The following is a 21134-nucleotide window of genomic DNA, read 5'->3' on the forward strand; positions in this document are numbered from 1 at the left end:
CACAAACCTCACAAGGATATGGTTTTTCACCTGTGTGGATCATCACATGGTCTTTCAATAATTTCGGTATATGAAATCTTTTCCCACAGGTGTTGCAAAGGTACGGCATCTCACCTGTGTGAATTCTCATGTGGATTGTCAACGCACCATTTTGTCTGAGAACTTTCCCACAAGTCTCACAAGAATATGGTTTTTCACCAGTGTGGATCCTTGTATGTTCTTTCAACGCTGACTCTCTACAAAATCTTTTCCCACAGGTCTTGCAAGGGTACGGCTTCTCACCTGTGTGTTTTCTAAGATGTTCAATGAGAAGGTACTTGTACTTCCACAGGTGTCACATTTTAAGACTTTTTACCTGTGTTACCTTGAGAGTAGTGAAAGAGGAGCTGTTGGTCATTACCCTCATTAGTAGGAGTCAACATAAAGGTATCAGTCTCCTGCTTCAGTACAAGCTGCTCTCCCTCCTGACTGGTGCAGAGTTCCTCCTCTTCCTCTTTAATCTGTGGAGGCTCTGGGTCCTCCTGGTCCAGACTGGAGTTCCTCTCCTGGTCACAGAGCTGCTGGTCAGTGAGAACCTCCTCCTCCTTACAGACATGTTGCTGTGGGAGCTCTGGAGGGACAAAGGACACAACACATAGTTTAGTAATGTCATGATAGAAAAACTCAGGTCTTGGTTTGTCTTATTTTATCCAAATTCAACTCACACAGAACACACTTAAATTATCCCAAAAGGATAAAAATATACAAATACAGTAGAGACAGTGCAAAACAAACCACAAGCAGCACACAAAGTGCTGTGAGTAAAACCGAAGCACGAAACAGGATAAAAACACTAAGATTTAAAAAAGAAATTACTTCACAGTGGTCCTGACCTGCTCCCAAATCACGACAACAAAGACTGCAGTAAAGCACGATGCATTCATTTCCTTTGTTTGTTCTTCGTTTCACAATTCTTCTATAATCTTTTAGTTCAGTCAGTTTCCCCTGTGTCTTATACAACCTGTTTGTTTGATGTTGAATGTTTACTGATAAAAAAATTTGATATGTGACCCTAAAAGCAAATGTAAGCGTAGAGCTCTGATCAGTGTTAGTTTTCATTCATACCATTCTGTTTCACAGACCTGTCCTGTGTAGCTTTATTTCGGGTTTCCAAACGATATCCAGCAGTCTGCGCTGACGATCGATCTCTTCCTCGTACTCGACGATAGTTTGTTCAAAGACTCCGAATATTTCTTCAGCAGCAGCAGTTAGTCGCTCGTTGACAAACTCTCTCAGATACTGAACTGAAGACATTGTTGCTTCATTACCACTGAAATATTTATCTGCGATACGACTACACCGTCGTCTTCAAGCTAGCTCCACACGTCCATGCAGCTAAAGCTGCTATCGCTTTCATTATTTACTTCCGCTGGGTGTCACAGTCTGATGTTCCGACAGGGAACGTGAGCTTTTGTTTCTGCCCTCAGTTATGATTGGACATCTGCGTTGCTTCATCTCAAATGTAAATTATGTTATTTTCTCCGTACAACATTTAACTAATGTCTTTTTAAAAATATTAAATGAACAATAATTTTGTATTTTACTTACAAGCACTGGAAGAAGTAAATAGGGAAGCATGTTTTACAAGTTCATTTTAAGGTTTTGTATTTAAATAATATTCAGCCAAGTAACTATAGCTGCCAAGAGAATGTAGGGGATTAAAAAATATATTTGCCTCTGAAATGTAGCAAAGTAAAACTATATAATGCATACAATATAAACAACACAATTTAGTAATGTATTAGTACATACTGTATACCATGAAGTTATTTTTTTAAACTAAAGGTTTCAATATTTCAGATGTGTGTGTAATTTAGATGCACTCTTGTCCTTCGGAGAATAATCAATGTACTTAGGCAGAGTTCAGAATATATGTACATTTTGTTTTTACCTTTCGAGACCAAAGCGCATACTGTACCAGTGCTCATCAATAATGGGTCTTTTATTTGAGGCCATTCTCATCACTCCATTGATTCTCTAATTGTAATCACATCCATACAGTGCATTTGGAACATTTTGAGTCATTTCAGGTTTTTTCACATTGAACATATATGTCCTTAGATTGTCTCACAGCTGACAATTAATAATAAAGAGCCATGAGGAGGAAGGAACTTCCTGATGAGCCCAGAGACAGGATTGTGTCAAGGTTCAGCACCAGGGAATATTCTTAGCATCAAAATCCTTAGACAAAGGTAACTCAGTTTATTTACAATACATTCATTTTCTACAGCACGTTTGTGTTTCCTCGCTAAAGCATCAAACTAGTATATCAGATATGTCAAATTCATTCATTCACAAAATACAAACAGGGGTTCTTAGCTTCAACATGACAGAGTTCAAAGTCCACATGTACAAAATGGTAAAAAAAAATTATACCAACTTAAGAGGACAATCAATTAAATTTGTAGCAACTATGCACTCAATGTGAAACAGATTTTTTCAAAGAAATGCAGCTGCAAAAAGAAATATGAGTAATACATGAAGGAAAAATGAGCAAAAATGAACTCAACAAAACTTGATAACATTGTTGCTCATGTACAACATGCAACTGAGATGCTGTGACCTCTGTGGGAAATGTTCTACATTCAATTACAGAGAAGTATCTGTTGCAAAAGTGTATTTCATTCAGTTGCTGAACCCTCTCAAATAAACTCTCCAGTAAACTGATTCTCAGGTGATTTTTTCAACTGTGTGATTTGAGAAAAAACTTTTCCCACAAGAGCTGCAATTATGAGGCTCTTCACTTTTCATCTTTTCCTGCCGGTGTTTCAGTGATGTGGTTTCTCTCCAATTTAAATTCTTCTCATGTGGACTGTCAATGCACCGCCAAGTCTGAACACTCTCCCACATGTCGTAGTAAAAGTAAATATAAGTTTGTATGTGATTGTATATTTCAAGTATGTTACTTCTAATCTATATGAATTCTTAGGTGCCTTCACAAGTATATTCTCTGACTGACTTTTCTCTCAGGTGTTGCAGGTGTACGGCTTCTCACCTGTGTGGGTTCTCAAATGACAATTTAATGCTGAAATCTGTTTGAATCTTTTCGCACAGGTGTTACAGGAGTACGGCTTCTCACCTGTATGAGTTCTCATGTGGACTTTCAAAGCACATCTTTGTCTAAAAGCTTTCCCACAAATCTCACAAGGATATGGTTTTTCACCTGTGTGGATCATCATATGGTCTTTCAATAATTTCGGTACATGAAATCTTTTTCCACAGGTCTTGCAAAGGTACGGCTTATCACCTGTATGAGTTCTCATGTGATCTGTCAAGGATCGACTTATTCTAAAAGCTTTCCCACAAATCTCACAAGAATATGGTTTTTCACCTGTGTGGATCATCGTGTGTTGTTTCAATACTGACTCTCTACGAAATCTTTTCCCACAGGTGTTGCAAAGGTACGGCATCTCACCTGTGTGAATTCTCATGTGGATTGTCAACGCACCATTTTGTCTGAAAACTTTCCCACATGTCGCACAAGAGTATGGTTTTTCACCAGTGTGGATCCTTGTATGTTGTTTTAATACTGATTCAGTGCAAAACCTTCTTCCACAGGTCGTGCAAAGGAACGGCCTCTCACCTGTATGAGTTCTCATGTGATCTGTCAATGTATTACTTTTTCTAAAAGCTTTCCCACAAATCTTACAAGAATATGGTTTTTCACCAGTGTGGATCCTTGCATGTTCTTTCAACGCTGACTCTCTGCAAAATCTTTTCCCACAGGTCTTGCAAGGGTACGGCTTCTCACCTGTGTGTTTTCTAAGATGTTCAGTCAGAAGGTATTTGTACTTAAAATCTCTTCCACAGGTGTCACATTTTAAAGACTTTTTACCTGTCTCAGTGTTACCTTGAGAGTAGTGAGAGAGGAGCTGTTGGTCACTGTTTGGTTCTGGTTCACTGTGGTCATATCCCTCATTAGTAGGAGTCAACATCAAGGTATCAGTCTCCTGCTTCAGTACAAGCCGCTCTCCCTCCTGACTGGTGCAGAGTTCCTCCTCTTCCTCTTTAATCTGTGGAGGCTCTGGGTCCTCCTGGTCCTGACTGGAGTTCCTTTCCTGGTCACAGAGCTGCTGGTCAGTGAGAACCTCCTCCTCCTTACAGACATGTTGCTGTGGGAGCTCTGGAGAGACAAAGAGAGACAAGAAATAGATTACTAATTTGATGACAGAAAAACACGTCTGAGCAAACAAATAAAAGTGAGAACCCTTAGCAGGAATCCACTTGCATATGAAAGTGGGATGTTTAAAATGAAGAAGCAACAGCAAGAAACAAACAGAAATCTAACAGGCTGCAACGTGCTGCGATTTCTGGTGATCGATTCTGGAGTCATTGTCCATTTGGACGACCCATTTGTGACAGAGCTTTAACTTCCTGGCCGTTGTCTTGAGATGTTGTTTCAATAATTTTCCTATCTCATGATGCCATCTGTTTTGTGATGTGCACCAGTCCCTGATGCGGCCACACCCGTCCCTCATGATTGGAATGGCGTTTTTCACCTTTTTATCTCCAAACATACGATCGTCATTATGTCAGAACAGTCCAAATTTTGTTTCATCTGACCACAGGACATTTCTCCAGAAAGTAAGATCTTTGTCCCCATGTGCAGATGTAAACTGTAGTCTGTTTTTTTTTTTTAAGGTGGCTTTGGATCAGTGGCTTCATCCTTGCTGAACAGCTTTTCAGGTTATGCTGACATAGGACTCAATTTACTGTGGATACGGGAAGGGTTGTGCTGATGGACAATGATACCAATGATCATCAGAACGATCGTGCAATCCTCGATACTAATACTTTTGTACTTGATTCCTCCAGCATCTTCACAAGTCCTTTGCTGTTGTTCTGGGATAGATTTGCATTTTTCACAGAAAAGTAGGTTCATCTCTAGGAGACAGACCACGTCTCCTTCCTGAGGGGTCTGACACCTGCATGGTCCCATGGTGTTTATATTTGCGTACTCTTGTTTGTACAGGTGAATGTGGAACCCTCAGGTGTTTGGAAATTGCTCCCAAGGACGAACCAGAACGGTGGAGGTCTACAATTTTTGCTGCAGTCTTGACTGATTTCTTTTGATTTTCCCATGATGTCAAGAGGTACTGAGTTTGAAGGTAGCCATCTGCTTAGTATTTTATTACTAATAAGTAAAGTAAGTATTTTGAAATACTTCCACAGGTACAACTCCAATAACCTCAGTTAGAAATTTCTAAAGCCATGGCATCATTTTCTGGGAATTTCCAAGCAGTTCAAAGGCACAGTCAGTGTAGAGTATGTAAACTTCTGACTCACTGGAACTGTGATATAGTGAATTAAAAGAGAAACAATCTGTCTGGAAACAAATTACTCGTATAATTCACAATAAATGACCTTACAGACTTGCTAAAAGTATAGTTTGCTAACATGAAATCTGTGGAGTGGTTAGAGAATGACTTTAATGACTTCAACCGAAGTGTATGTAAACGTCTGACTTCAACTGTATGACAAAGTGGGATAAGAAGGCAGGAGAATAACTGAGATATGTCTATGTACAGGAGAAAGACCTCATCGTAAATGTGAGGTCATTTCCATCTGATACCAAGTCATACTGTAATGAGTTACATGATGCCATAAATCAATCTGCGATCACTCTTATAACTGGTCACAATTAAACAACACACCGGTGTTCTGTGTATCAGATAAACGGCTGAACATCCCTATATGTAAGAACAAAGCATCATTTGCTCCTGTTTGTTCAATAGATTACAAATAGGATCCAGTATGAGTCATGTCCCTGTGTTAGTTTTCATTCAGACCACTCTGGTTTCACAGACCTGTCCTGTGTAGCTTTATTTCTGGTTGCCAAACGATATCCAGCATTCTGCGCTGCCGATCGATCTCTTCCTCGTACTCGACGATAGATTTTTCTAAGACTCCGAATATTTCTTCAGCAGCAGCAGTTAGTTGCTCGTTGACAAACTCTCTCAGATACGGAACTGAAGACATTGTTGCTTAGTTACCACTGAAATATTTATCTGCGATACGACTACACCGTCATCTTCAAGCTAACTCCACACATCCATACAGCTAACGCTGCTGGCGCTTTCATTGTTTACTTCCGCTGGGTGTCACACCCTGACGTTCCGGCAGGGGACGTGAGCTTTTGTTTCCGCCTTCAGTGATGATGGTACATCCGTGTCGCTTCACCTAACAGGGAAAAATATTATTTTCTCTCTAGTACCACATTTAACAGATATCTTTTTTTTGTGGGGCTATTTTGCAAAACACTACACTGGTATTAAAACAGTAAAACAGTATGGGTGGAAGAAGTTAACACCGCGAATTAACACAGTGTGTTCCTTTTTCATGGAATACTTTGAGTAAAGTTGAATTTAAAGAATGAAAAATTAAATAAATCATATACAATGGCCTCTGTGTTTCTGAGGCCATGAAAATCAAAGTTATACATACCAACTGATGGATGGTTTCAGAAGCAATGTTTTATATGCTCAGGAGAAGTTTTTTAATTCAAATTATTATTCAGCAAAGTTAATACAGATGTCAAGTAAATGTAGCAGATTGAAAAATATTTGGCTGTTCTTTGTAGTAAAGTAGAAGTATATATAACATAAAATAAACTTGGTCAAAGTAAATATACTTCAAAATTGATTTTATCTTCAATATTTCATATCTGTGTGTAATTTAGACTCAGTCTGCGACTGAGAACAATCCATGTACTTAGGAAAAGTACTTGAGTAGACGTAACCAATGACATTCAACCTCTGTAAATATACAATATGAGACACCTCCTGTGATCAAACCACCAATGTGTATCACATCATACTTTAACCTCACTTCCAGCAGTTGAGGTACATCACTAAAACACCTGTTGTGTGTATGTTACAATTGAACACTGAAAAAACTCTTCTTCACTATGATTACTTTCACTCTGGATGTCGGTGACGCCTAGCTGGAGCTTTGATGAACAGTTTCAATGTGAATCTGGTATTCTTACACTGTCACCTTACAAAGCATTATTGTTCAAATAAATACTTGAGACCTTTAGTCACTGATCATTGTATGCATTACTACCACTTAGACTGATGACACTCATAGTTACTGTAATCATTTACTCATTGATGTTCAGTTTGAATAACCAGAATTGAAAGAAAGTTTTATTAACATTATTTGACAATACAAAAACAAAATTTATCTATAAAGCAACTTAAAAACAAACATGCATTTTATCTTCTACAACTTGTGTTTGAGTCTCACCTCTATCACATACAAAAATTATATCAAGTTGATTCAAGTAAAGAATATAAAAAATATAAATGATACAGAACAGAAGAAAACTCCAAATGACCCAAGACTACTAAAGGGTTTCTCAGCTTCATCATCAGAATTCACAATCTCTTATGATAACTAAGGTGGAGTATTGAAAATAGTGAAAAATCAATATCAATTTAAGAGGTCAATCATTTAAATTTGTAGAAACTATGTGCTCACTGAGATTTTTCAGAGATTTGAGAGATTACACTTTCTTCAAAGAAATACTGCTGCAAGGTGGAAGGAACTTCCTGATGTGCCCAGAGACAGGATTGTGTCAAGGTTCAGCACCAGGGAATATTCTTAGCATCAAAATCCTTAGACAAAAGTAACTCAGTTTATTTTAAATAAATAAATTTTCTACAGCACATTTGTGTGTCCTCGCTAAAACACCAAACTACCACCAAAATACATACAGAGGTTCTTAGCTTCAAAATGACAGAGTTCAAAGTCCACGTGTACAAAATGGTTAAAAAAAATAAATAAAAAAATTTACTTAAGAGGCCAATCAACTACATGTGTCGCAACTATGCACTCAATGTGGAACAGATTTTTTCAAAGAAATGCAGCTGCAAACAGAAATATGAGTAATACATGAAGGAAAAATTAGCAAAAATGAACTCAACAAAACTTGAAAACATTGTTGTCCCATATGTTCTCTATGTATATGACTTTTAATCTTTGTGAATTCTTACATGGCTTTGCAAGTGTGTTGACCGAGAGAATGTTTTCCCACAAGTCTTGCAAGAGAACGGCTTCTCACCTGTGTGGATTCTCATGTGGACTGTCAAGTCACCCTTCTGTCTGAAAGCTTTCCTACAAGTTTCACAAGAATATGGTTTTTCACCTGTGTGGATCAACATATGTTTTTTCAGATTTGACAAGGTAAAGCATCCTTTTGCACATGTTTTGCAGGGATATGGTCTTTCTTCTGTGTGGAGTTTAGCATGATGAATCAGTGTTGGCACACTCTGAAAACTTTTCCCACAGGTCTTGCAGGAGTACGGCTTCTCACCTGTGTGGATTCTCGTGTGGACCTTCAAGTCACCACTTAATCTGAAAGCTTTCCCACAAGTCCCACAAGAATAGGGCTTTTCACCTGTGTGGATCCTCAAATGATCATTCAAACTTGCTTTCAGACGGAAACTTTTGCCACAAGTGTTACAAAGGTACGGCTTCTCTCCTGTGTGGATTCTCACATGGACCTTCAAGTCACCACTTAATCTGAAAGCTTTCCCACAAGTCCCACAAGAATAGGGCTTTTCACCTGTGTGGATCCTCAAATGATCATTCAAACTTGCTTTCAGACGGAAACTTTTGCCACAAGTGTTACAAAGGTACGGCTTCTCTCCTGTGTGGATTCTCACATGGACCTTCAAGTCACCACTTAATCTGAAAGCTTTCCCACAAGTCCCACAAGAATAGGGCTTTTCACCTGTGTGGATCCTCAAATGATCATTCAAACTTGCTTTCAGACGGAAACTTTTGCCACAAGTGTTACAAAGGTACGGCTTCTCTCCTGTGTGGATTCTCACATGGACCTTCAAGTCACCACTTAATCTGAAAGCTTTCCCACAAGTCCCACAAGAATAGGGCTTTTCACCTGTGTGGATCCTCAAATGATCATTCAAACTTGCTTTCAGACGGAAACCTTTGCCACAGGTGTTACAAAGGTACGGCTTCTCACCTGTGTGGATTCCCATGTGGACCAACAAGTTTTTATGAGATCTTACATCCTTCCCACATGTTTTATAAGAAAATGGCTTTTCACCTGCGTGGGTCCTCAAATGAGCATTCAAACTTGTTTTCAGATGGAAACTTTTGCTACATCTTTTACAAGAATATGACTTGACAGCTGTGTGGAGTCTTTCATGACTTATCATCGATGATTTATGACTGAATCTTTTCTCACAGGTGTTGCAGGTGTACGGCTTCTCACCAGTGTGGCTTCTCAGATGTATTTTCAATTTGGACTTAAATTTAAATTCTCTTCCACAAGTGTCACATTTTAAAGACTTTTTACCTCTCTCAGTGTTAAAGTGTCTCTTTGTTGTGGGAGAGTTGTGTACATTGTCACTGTGACTTGTGTTTTTTTGACATCTCTTCTTTGGTTGTGTCTCTGCATTTCTAGTTGATTCTGGGTCTACATGCTTGCTTCTTTCCTGATCTTGGCTCTCAGCTCCAGGAAAGTTGCGAGAGAGGAGCTGGTGGTCACTGTTTGGTTCTGGTTCACTGTGGTACCTTTCCTCATTAGTAGGAGTCAACATAAAGGTATCAGTCTCCTTCTTCAGTACAAGCTGCTCTCCCTCCTGACTGGAGCAGAGTTCCTCCTCTTCCTCTTTAATCTGTGGAGGATCTGGGTCCTCCTGGTCCAGACTGGAGTTCCTCTCCTGGTCACAGAGCTGCTGGTCAGTGAGAACCTCCTCCTCCTGACAGACATGTTGCTGTGGGAGCTCTGGAGGGACAAAGGGACATGAGAAATAGGTTACTGATGTGATGATGGAAAAATGGTGATGCTTCTGATCTGGCAGTTAAAGGAAACTTAAGTTACAATACTGACTACCAATTCTGACTAATGTTTTTTGCACCTCATGTTGTTGTGAAAGAAAGTTTGACATTGTACTTGAAGCTTTTAAGAAATGTGAAAACCTACATTCAAGACCTCTTTTTCTCCATCCAGATAATAAATCTAGAATTGGTATTCATCAATACAGAATGTGTGGTGATACTGAGCGCACTTTTTGACCATGCAAACACATGGTATTTTAGAGCAAGCCAAGTTAAGATACAGTGAAGTGAAAATGCAAAATAAGGCGAGACACAGAATTTAACATAAAACAAAATAGCCAACTTCACGGAGCTTGCATTCAATTTCTTCATTACACATTTTGCTGTTTAAAAAATATTAGAGAATTCAGAAACAAAAATAATTGAGTTTGTGTGCTCAATATTTCCGCATTGTTTAATGTCTTTGATATTTATTGTGAGGCATTCTGTAAACTGTTTTGATGCCATTTTAATATTTACAAATCACAATTTCAGACACCTGTCTGGTAGCCTAATTAAGATGTCTCTAGTAACAGTTGGACTGATTGTACCATGGTAAACTGACACATTCCCATTTGTAATCTGACCAGAAATTTGTGAAATTGCGCATCTTCCCTGTCTAAAATCAGTATTGTAGTTTATGTTTCCTTTAGTCAAGCATATAAAACAAGTTAAACCATTAGGATCCTATATGAGTCATATTTCTGTGTTAGTTTTCATTCAGACCATTCTGGTTTCACAGACCTGTCCTGTGTAGCTTTATTTCAGGTTTCCAAATGATATCCAGCAGTCTGCGCTGACGATCAATGTCTTCTTTGTACTCAATGACAGACAAACAGTGTCTCTTTGCTGTGGGAGAGTTGTGTACATCGTCACTGTGACTTGTGTTTTTGTGATGTCTCTTCTTTGGTTGTGTCTCTACATTTCCTGTTGATTCTGGGTCTACATGCTTGCTTCCTTCCTGATCTTGGCTCTCAGCTACAGGAGAGTTGTGAGAGAGGAGCTGTTGGTCACTTTCCTCATTAGTAGGAGTCAACATAAAGGTCTCAGTCTCCTGCTTCAGTACAAGCTGCTCTCCCTCCTGACTGGTGCAGAGTTCCTCCTCTTCCTCTTTAATCTGTGGAGGCTCTGGGTCCTCCTGGTCCAGACTGGAGTTCCTCTCCTGGTCACAGAGCTGCTGGTCAGTGAGAACCTCCTCCTCCTTACAGACATGTTGCTGTGGGAGCTCTGGAGGGACAAAGGGACGTGACAAATAGGTTACTTATATGATAGAAAAACTCAGGTCTTGGTTTGGTCTTATTTTAGCCAAAGACAACTCACACGGAACACACTTAAAATATCTCAAAAGGATAAGAATATACAAATACAGTAGAGACAGTGCAAAACAAACCACAAGCAGCACACAAAGCAAACAAAGTGCTGTGAGTAAAACTGAAGCAGGAAACAGGATAAAAACACTACAAGTTAAAAGAAGTTATTTCACAGTGGTCCTGACCAGCTCCCAATCACAACAACAACAAAGACTGCTGCGTCTCTGCTGCACTACTGCCCAAAAACCTCATCTTTCCATGTCAAAACACATATCTGTGTCATCAACTAACGTCTGGTCGATTATTACCGGGCAGCCATTGACTGAAGCCTGTTTGAAAAGTGACGCATTAAAGCAAGATGCATTAATTTCCTTTGTTTGGTCTTTGTTTCACAATTCTTCTATAATCTTTTAGTTCAGTCAGTTTCCCCTGTGTCTTATACAACCTGTTTGTTTGATGCTGAATGTTTACTGATTAAAAATAGAGACTCAGTCATGTTATTTCTTTATTTAACATAAGTGCCCCAAAGTTTTTCCTTCATGTGACACAGTGAAAACTCAAAATTAAATGAAAGTAGAGCTCTGATCAGGATCCAGTATGAGTCATGTCCCTGTGTTAGTTTTCATTCAGACCATTCTGGTTTCACAGACCTGTCCTGTGTAGCTTTATTTCGGGTTTCCAAACGATATCCAGCAGTCTGCGCTGACGATCGATCTCTTCCTCGTACTCGACGATAGTTTTTTCAAAGACTCCGAATATTTCTTCAGCAGCAGCAGTTAGTCGCTCGTTGACAAACTCTCTCAGATACTGAACTGAAGACATTGTTGCTTAGTTACCACTGAAATATTTATCTGCGATACGACTCGTCTTCAAGCTAACTCCACACATTCATACAGCTAACGCTGCTGGCGCTTTCATTGTTTACTTCCGCTGGGTGTCACACTGTGAAGTTCCGACAGTGGACGTGAATTAGCTTTTATATCTACCCTCAGGTATGAATCACAGGGTAATTCGGTTATTTTCTCTGTAATACCACATTTAACTGAGATCTAGTCCGTAAAAAAAAAAAAAAACACACACACACACACATATATATATATTTAACACTTTTAAGCAGGGGTGGAAGAAGTTAACAGAGGAAAGTAAAAGTAGAAATGACTGAAGTGTAAAAATGCAAACTAAAACAATACTTTTACCGTGACATACCTAGAGTACTTGAGTAAATGTACTCAGTCACATTGAACCTCTTTAAATATGTTTGTTCAACATGACACACTTCCATTGATCAAACTCCCAAACAATATCATATCATACTTTCACAACACCTATTGCATGTTATAACTGAGCTCTGAAAAGAACTCTTCTTCACTATGACTACTGTCACTCTGGATGTCAGTCACTTCTATCTGCAGCCTTGAAAAACAGTTTTCTCGCAATTACAGACGGAGTGTGAATGTATTCTTAAATTAACAGCTTATAAAGCTTTATTGTTAGAATAAATACATGAGATCAAAAAAACAGCATTTCCTTGCCAGGGTTTCTTCAGGCACTGATCACTGTATGCATTACTCCCACTTAGGCTGATAACACTCAATACACACAATAGTTACTGTAATAATTCGATCATAAACGTGGGGACATTGTTCTTAATAACCAGCTCTGAAGAAATGCTGTAAGTATTATATTTCTCTGACACAAGCAAGTCTGTTTATTTATATAGCACCTTTTACAAAGCCATGTAGTTCATTTTCTACAACTTCTTTGTGTGTCACCTCTAAAGCCGGAAAAAATAAAACTTCTACCAAGGCAGCATCAGCTGTTCTTAGTTTATAGTTGATTAGAATGCTCTAGAACAGGGTAGAAAATACCAGGACCATTTTGAATGGTATAGAACTTATAAAACATGTAAATATAGTTGAAATATATCATTAAATATATCTGTAACACAGTGGCTTTTGATATTTGTTTTAAAATCTCTTTTTCAAGAGTGACCTGGCTAAGAGAGCAGCATATACATTGCTACACAAATAACCACAAACAACACTAAGACCGAGACAACTATCACACACCACAAATGAGTGAGCACAACATCAAGTTGATATGCCACACAAGGTCAAGGACAAAAATCCAGTTATGCATAAATAGGTACAATTTCAGGTCTTTCTGTAGATAATTCCAGGAAGAGGGTGGCAGCATATGTAAAAGCTTTTTTGCCTGATTCTGTTGTAACTCTGAGGACTAACATCTGTAAAATACTGTGAGAGCATGGGTCATATTGATTTAGGTTTTTTCCCCATTTATGTACAGAGATAAGAAGGAACCAGCCCAAGGAGAGATTTTTATATAAAAGCAAACTGATGGGAAAATCTGCATATATATAGAGATGGCCATTTAGTGTCAGTATACAGAGAACAGTATTGTATGAGATTTTCACAGCCAGTAATAAAATGTAAAGCACATACAGTATCCAACTTCTCTAGGCACTGGTCAGGTGCGTTCATAAAGAGCAGATCACCATAATTGAAAAGGGTAAAAAAAACAAAAAACAAGTTATTCCTAAAAAAATAAACTTAATTCAAGTTTCATCTTAGAAACAAGATTTTCAATGCATGACTTATTAATAACAACACTTTAATACTTACTGAACAACATCAAAGACAGACTGCGGGAATTCAAGGGTTTGTACTCCTGAAGGGGCTGAGCAAATGTATTCACATATGCAATGGAACTCTGAACTCTTCTAGACGTTACCTGGAGAAGCTGTATGTGTGAACGTGAATGTCTGAATCAGTTGACCCAGAATAATGTCTGCCAGCTCCCAAGTATAAAGTCTGTGTGAAGCCAGATTGAGCCGGTGTGTGAACAGAACAAGTCATTGTCTAGAGAATTCACGGAGAGTGGCGTAAATGGGTGTGTTGATCGTTTCTGTCCTGCCTCCTGCATGCTCCACCCAGGCGACAACCCTTGCCTAAAACAAACGGACTACTTTCAGTAGGTGTGAAAGTGTCACTGCAATTATGTGTCTCTTCACTTCTGTGGGTTCTTGTCTGTTTTGTCCACTATCACTACAACTGGATCTTCCCACATATTTAACAAACCCAAGGCTAGTTGCCTGTATGTGATCTTATTTGCCTTCCCAACGGAGACACGTTGAAGTGCTGCAGTGATATGGTTTCTCTTCAGTGTGGGCTCTTTTGATGTAGACTGTCAGTTCTCCACTAAGTCCATATGTTCAGTAAATATACAACTGTTAATCTCTGTGAACTCTTATGTGCTTTTTCAAGTCTGATATCCGACTAAAACTTTTCCCACAGGTTTCGCAGGGGTACGGCTTCTCACCTGTGTGGATTTTCAAATGCACATTTAGTGATGATCCCTGACTGAATTTTTTCCCACAGGTATTGCAGGTGTACGGCTTCTCACCTGTGTGAGTTCTCATGTGGACTTTCAAGACACTACTGCATAAAAAACTTGTCCCGCATATTTTGCAAGAATATGGCTTCACACCTGTGTGGATTCTCATGTGCCATTTTAATAATGAGATTCTACAGAATCTTTTCCCGCAGGTCTTGCAATGGTACGGCTTCTCACCTGTGTGGATACTCATGTGAAGTTTCAAGACACTATTACGCCTGAAAGCTCTACCACATATTTTACAAGAATATGGTTTCTCACCTGTGTGAGTTCTCATGTGGACCAACAAGTCACTACTACACCTGAAACCTTTTCCACAAGTGTTGCAAACGTACGGCCTCTCACCTGTGTGGGTTCTCATGTGAAGTGACAAACCTGTACTAGTTCTGAAACCTTTCCCACAGGTTTTGCAAGGATATGGCTTCTCATTAGTGTGGATTCTTAAATGAACATTTAATGTTGATATCTGACTGAATCTCTTCCCACAGGTGTTGCAGGAGTACGGCTTCTCACCTGTGTGGGTTCTTAGATGTACGTTCAATTGGGACTTATACTTAAACGTTTTTCCACAAGTGTCACATTTTAAAGACTTTTCACCTCTCTTAGTGTTACACTGACTCTTTGTTGTGGGACTGATGTATAGACTGTCACTGTGACGTCTCTTCTTTGGCTGTGTTTCTACAATTCTAGTTGGTTCAGGGTCTACATCCTTGCTTTCTTCCTGATCTTGGCTCTCAGCTAAAGGAGAGTAGTAAGAGAGGAGCTGGTGGTCACTGTTTGCTTCTGCTTCACTTTGTTCACTTTCCTCATTAGTAGGAGTCAACATAAAGGTATCAGTCTCCTGCTTCAGTACAAGCTGCTCTCCATCCTCACTTGTCCAGAGTTCCTCCTCTTCCTCCTTAATCTGTGGAGGCTCTTGATCCTCCTGGTCCAGACTGGAGTTCCTCTCCTGGTCCCAGAGCTGCTGGTCAGTGAGAACCTCCTTCTCCTTACAGACATGTTGCTGTGGGAGCTCTGGAGGGACAAAGGGACACAAGAAACAGGGTACTAAATGTGATGATGGAAAAACAGACAACTGAGCAAACAAATACAAGTTTACACCATTACCTTGGATACTGAAACTTGGTATGAAACGGGCCCCATGCCCATATTATTAAGTTAGCAAGGTACGTTAGTTAAATGTCGGCAATTTGGCAACACTGTTACACTGGAAAGTCCCACCAGTAAAAAGGCAACGTGTGCAGTATGTACGTTTTGATTTGAAGAGGTGGCTCTAGTGTTAAGACAACTATTGTTTTATTATGAAAGAAAGATTCTATGGCATTACTATATTTGTTCATGTTTTACAATGCATGTTTAACCTGAGCAATACAACAATAACAATCACATCATATAGACACAGGGTTAATGGTATATAGTTGGTTAAAATTTTTTTAGCTCATTGGTATCTGATCAGGAAAAATGGTATCAGAACAACATCATCATAAATTATTATTATTATTATTATTATTATTACTATTATTATTATCATAATAATAATAATAATAATAATAATAATAATGAAATAATAATAATTGGTGCTGCTCATTGCTGATGTTATTATTAATAATACTATTACACCTATGAGTATCACTATTATTACCATTTTACAAACCAGTCTGACAGTGCTCAAGTGCCTAATGGCTAACCCTAACCCTAACCAACTACCTCCACTGTTCCAAACCAGCGCCCTAACCCCAACTGAAGGGAAACATTATCTGAAGGGGAAACAAACTTCGACACAAGACTTAATTTGATGACAGACCAAGTAGAAACGTTGATGTCTTATTACAGACCTGTCCTGTGTAGCTTTATTTCGGGTTTCCAAACGATATCCAGCAGTCTGCGCTGACGATCGATCTCTTCCTCGTACTCGACGATAGTTTTTTCAAAGACTCCGAATATTTCTTCAGCAGCAGCAGTTAGTCGCTCGTTGACAAACTCTCTCAGATACTGAACTGAAGACATTGTTGCTTAGTTACCACTGAAATATTTATCTGCGATACAACTACACCGTCGTCTTCAAGCTAACTCTAATACAGTTAACGTTGCTAGCGCTGTCATTGTTTACTTCCGCTGTGTGTCACACTGTCAAGTTCCGACAGTGGAAGTGCGCTAACTTGTCTTTCCGCCTTCAGTTATGATTGTATCTGTGCTGCCTTATTTTACAGGGAAATTACCCTTATTTCCTCTGAACTAGTTTTGAGTTGGGTTTTTTTTGTTAGGACAGATCTTAATACATTTCTACAAGTTACTTTCGACCAAGTAATTTCATTGGAGGGGAGTCATCTATCAGTTCTGGGACTTTTAACTACATGTATCACTACGCTTTATGGATATTCTATTAACCGGTTAATCGATATCAGATTGTAACAAACTTTGCAAAGATGAAAATATTTCCAGAAATAACCTTTGATTAAATGATGTCTGGTCGTTAGAAGAGGGTGAAGGGAAGAAGCCTGGATACTTCAGTGCACACCAGTTGCGCTCACATGACATTGTCTGGTCTGGAAAATATTTTTGTGTTGCTTAGCAACAGTCCAGTACCAGTCCAGTTGCAGAACTATTTGTCTTGGCGTAAACAAATCCTAATCTGTTGCTGCTCATTACTGTTAACTAATATGGCACTCATAGAACTGAAGAGGTTTACTGTACAGTAACATCTGGAAGAAACGGGTCTGAAATGACTCATTAGCTGCATTTCAATATTGAATCTTTTTGAAAGACTTCCAACAAGATTGAGACAGATACTGCTGCAGCCGTTCATATGCACACTTCACTAAATTTAGCTCATTCCACTTTGCAAAGAATCTCAACATGCAGAGACTTTACTTCGACAGGGTTGGGGTAAATATATTTGAAACAATTATCACAATATCAATAAGCATACTGTGCATTATTCACATGCATCATGTTGTGGCAAATGTATGCAAAATCACACATAAAATAATTGGTGATATCCAAAGCATTGAACTGTCTTTCACTGTTTTCAAATGTGAACAAGTTATTTGTGTCAAACTAAAACGTCTACAATAATTTAAAGACCAAGGTCCTGTTCTTCAAGTGAGCAGCTCACAGTTTCTCTCTCTTTAAATTAGTTTTGTATTTCATCATGTATGAGCATAGGTAATTAAATTGTCATAAATAAATCAACAGGTCATAATGGTTTCTGAGTAACCTGTAGGTAACATCTAAAATCACAAGCACATCAATGTTGTTTCATTATATCTACACAAGGTTTAGGTTTAAGGAGTCGGACACAAAAGATAATTTTAAAAAATGCTTCAGAGTTTTTGCTCTCTAATCACTAAGTGTCGCTCATTGTGGAAGTGTTGGGTTTCTCTCTATAATATTGTAAGGTCTTGAGGAGAAACAGAAACAGAAATAAAATAAAATTGAACTGAATGTGATTTTTCTGAAATTTTATAATTTCCCAAATCAAAACACACTCATACATTCATAAACACTGTGGTGACTTCAGAAAATGGACAACAGTTATAAAATGTTTTTGTCTCAAACAGACAAACAGAAAAATCTGTTAGTGACGACAAAATACAAAAACAAGTGAAGGAAGTGATTTTATTGTTGCGGTTGAAAATTCATCACACATGCAAACAGCGATGTCGAAGCCGTGTATCATCAATATTTTATTAGCAAACCAGAGAGAAATTAACAAAAAAAAAGAGCTGAAGGAACTGAACAATCTGTGTTTCTATAGTTTCTGTACAGGTCCAAATATTCTACAATATATACTATTATACAACTGGATTACATTTCATGTCATTAGTACAGCAGTCACAAAGAAAAACTTCAAGTCTGTTACAGCAGCGTCGTCTGAGCAAACTTCTCTTCTTTCTGATTTGTTCCGCCGACCGGTTTCCTCTCTGACTGACAGATGTTCAGCTAATGTGAATCTGCTACGCTAACATTCCCTCTTCTTCTCCAACAAAGTGCTAAGTCTTACATTTGTTCGCCTCAACAGCAAAAATAAACCTCAGAGCAATGAAAAACAGAAGGATTGTGAATCACATGTTGAGACTGAGATTGAGAATTTTTTTTTTTTTTGCCAAAAACCAGAAAACGAAATAGGTCAAGGAGATTTTGAAAGTCAAACATGAGGATTTAAGTTTAAATAAATGGAGTTTGATTGAGGTAAAACTGACACAGGTAAAAGTAAAACAGAAAGAACCTCAGTGTAAAACAAAGTGATTTTAAGGCCTGACGATCGGTTGCTCCATCAACACCATGTCATTTCAAGAACATGCAGATGTGGAAAAACCTTTTGTTGGCAACAAAAGTGTAAACTGACTTTCAGTCTCGCCATTTTAAAGGAACAGTTCATTCACTTTCTTGCTGAGGATTAGATGTTCAGATTGATACCACTCTCATGTCTCTTTAGCACAGAACAACTTAGTTTAGCATGAAGTCTACAGTTTGGCAGAAATCCCCCCCCACCCCGTAAATTCACAACTTGTCCCAATTAAACAAACAAGATGTTGCTGCTAATTCCTGAGCTCAACCAGACAATCGAAGTCTCCAGCCAGCGTATTTCCCAACATGTCAGACTATTCCTTTAAACAAGTTTTAGGGTTCAGGCCTCTGGACGCTGAACGTCGCTGTGGTTCACGTGACGCCCTGCTCTGGATCGAGACCGAGACATGATCAAGTGTGGAGGGAAAAACAACAAACTACGCTGTAAGAAAAAATGCAGAGATCTTTATGAGCATCTAATCACAACCTCAGAAGGTACCTGAGGAATCATGGCCTCCTCATGAATCACACAACACTGATTTCCAAAGCAGCAGCTCTAAAACTGTCCGGCCTCTTATTACGTCCTCATTTTAAAATGTTGGACTTTTACTTTGATGAATCGTAGATATAAAGCTGCTATTTCTTGTCGTTTCTAGTGGTGCTGAATTGAAACAACTTTAACCGTCCAATTGCCTCCCAGAAACATGCAACACTGTTTCTGCTTTATTAAATTTAGGAAAGTAAGAACAATTCCAGCCCAAAAGAGCCAACCTGGGCTTGAACTGTTGCACTTTTCCTAATGTAATAAAATGCACAGTTTGCAGAGATCAGAATTCAAATCATCACAACACTGAAGTTGTGTAGTAAAACCAAAGTGTATTAATGAGGGCAAAACGCTCTCATGCTGCTGCCCTGCAAGTAGCAACAAGCTTTTTTTTTTTTTTTTTTTTTTTTACAGGAAAAGTGAAATACATGAAGTTTCTACATCTCTGAACACCTGAGGAAACATACACTACGTTTCAGCCAGTTGTGAAAGTGAAACCACTTCATGAACCTGCTGCTCTAACAGCCTCCACTCTCCTGGCTTCAGTCTTTCCTCCAGATGTTGAACCTGCTGCAGAGATTTTACTCCCATTCAGACACCAGAGCCTCAGTGAGGTCCAGCACTGCCGCTGGGGATCAGGTCTGGCTCACAGTCAGTGTGCTGGTTGGATGACACTGAGGTCACGGGGGCATTGTCGTGTTGTAACAGCATCAATTTATTCTCTAAAATTTTATTGTGTGCTGCAGAAATGAAGATTTCACTTCACTGGAACTAAAACACCCAAACCAGGAGAAACAGACCAAAAACAAACAGCTTCATGAGAAGAGATGTGAAAAATGTCTAAAATCTGAATAAAAACTCAAAATGAGAAGAGGCACAAACGGAGGGAAGCCGTTTTAAAACTGATGTTTCATGAGGAGAACATGAGAACCTTTCAAACTGTGATCAGACGCTCATGAAGACATCTGCAACTGTTTGTTTGTTCGCTCGTCTCGTTGCAGAGATGAACGTTTTCTGTGGAGGATATGGAATCATAGGAGTGCCAAAAAAAGAATAAATCTATAAAAAAAAAAATGAAAATAAATGTGGAAATAAAAGCAGGGATAAATAAAAGAATAAATAAGTCAATAAAAAAGGTGGAAATATAAAGAGAAATAAATAAAAGACAAAAAAATGCTTTTCACTTGTTGCCTTTGCTTTGCCTTGAAGCTTTATTTATTTGTTTATATTGCCACATTTTATTATTTTTATTTTATTATTATTTATTTTAATTCATTTCTTATGTATTTACTATATTTATTTATATTATCTACAATTATTTATTTACTCCTGTTTCCACATTTATTTTCTTATTCTGTTTAATTTTTTTTTATGGCACTCCTATGACTCCATACTTTGGCTGCAGAACTTTAGAGAAAATAAAATAAAATACAACAAAAAAGTAAAAATAATCTGTTTTCAATGCTACCAGAACAGGAGACGTTTCCTGTGGAAATTTAACACACTACCCTCTGCAGTAGTGCCGCCCAGTGGTGAGTCAATTAGCAGTTTATGAGGGATCATTCATCATCATTTTAATACAACAAACCTGGAATAAATCCTAATCCTAAAACTCCATCCTCCAGAATGAGCATACAGCTGGATCCGTCATGGAGCAGGATTTACTGCAGATCTGTTGGCTTCAGCTT

General features: G+C 38.5%; 2 protein-coding genes across 4 annotated transcripts; both read right to left on the reverse strand.

Moving 5' to 3' along the window:
• Positions 1–1995: 1995 nt before the first annotated feature.
• On the reverse strand, positions 1996–6018 carry LOC111233294 (zinc finger protein 525-like). The gene is made up of 3 exons (XM_022761071.1): positions 5847–6018; positions 3623–4162; positions 1996–3370 (listed from the first exon to the last, which is right to left on the reverse strand). Exons 1-3 carry the CDS (start codon positions 6016–6018, stop codon positions 3006–3008), a joined length of 1077 nt encoding a protein of 358 aa, XP_022616792.1. The 3' UTR covers positions 1996–3005.
• Positions 6019–7265: 1247 nt separating this feature from the next.
• On the reverse strand, positions 7266–15495 carry LOC111233261 (zinc finger protein 239-like). Of its 3 annotated transcripts, none has more exons than XM_022761036.1 (2): positions 14502–15495; positions 7266–9328 (listed from the first exon to the last, which is right to left on the reverse strand). In XM_022761036.1, the coding sequence occupies exons 1-2, from the start codon at positions 15436–15438 to the stop codon at positions 8016–8018; spliced, it is 2250 nt and encodes a 749-aa protein (XP_022616757.1). In that variant the 5' UTR covers positions 15439–15495; the 3' UTR covers positions 7266–8015. The 3 variants fall into 3 exon arrangements, with proteins under 3 accessions (XP_022616757.1, XP_022616758.1, XP_022616756.1); XM_022761037.1 differs by having other exon boundaries at positions 7266–9044; positions 14470–15495; XM_022761035.1 differs by lacking the exon at positions 7266–9328 and having other exon boundaries at positions 12731–15495.
• Between the last annotated feature and the right edge of the window lie 5639 nt (positions 15496–21134).

Source organism: Seriola dumerili, unplaced genomic scaffold, assembly GCF_002260705.1.
Source record: "Seriola dumerili isolate Sdu_G_001 unplaced genomic scaffold, Sdu_1.0 BDQW01000383.1, whole genome shotgun sequence".
NCBI lineage: Eukaryota > Metazoa > Chordata > Actinopteri > Carangiformes > Carangidae > Seriola > Seriola dumerili.

What these genes read in the sequence shown, in the direction of transcription:
- LOC111233294 (XM_022761071.1), bottom strand. Translation starts at nt 6,018, where the DNA reads ATGTCTTCAGTTCCGTATCTGAGAGAGTTTGTCAACGAGCAACTAACT. An exon ending in AATAAAGCTACACAGGACAG is followed by an intron (nt 4,163 to 5,846) that starts GTCTGTGAAACC and finishes TTGTCTCTCCAG; the next exon opens with AGCTCCCACAGCAACATGTC. An exon ending in TCACATGAGAACTCATACAG is followed by an intron (nt 3,371 to 3,622) that starts GTGAGAGGCCGT and finishes TGATCCACACAG; the next exon opens with GTGAAAAACCATATTCTTGT.
- LOC111233261 (XM_022761036.1), bottom strand. Translation starts at nt 15,438, where the DNA reads ATGTTGACTCCTACTAATGAGGAAAGTGAACAAAGTGAAGCAGAAGCA. An exon ending in CTGCGAAACCTGTGGGAAAA is followed by an intron (nt 9,329 to 14,501) that starts GTTTTAGTCGGA and finishes CTTGTGGAAGAG; the next exon opens with AATTTAAATTTAAGTCCAAA.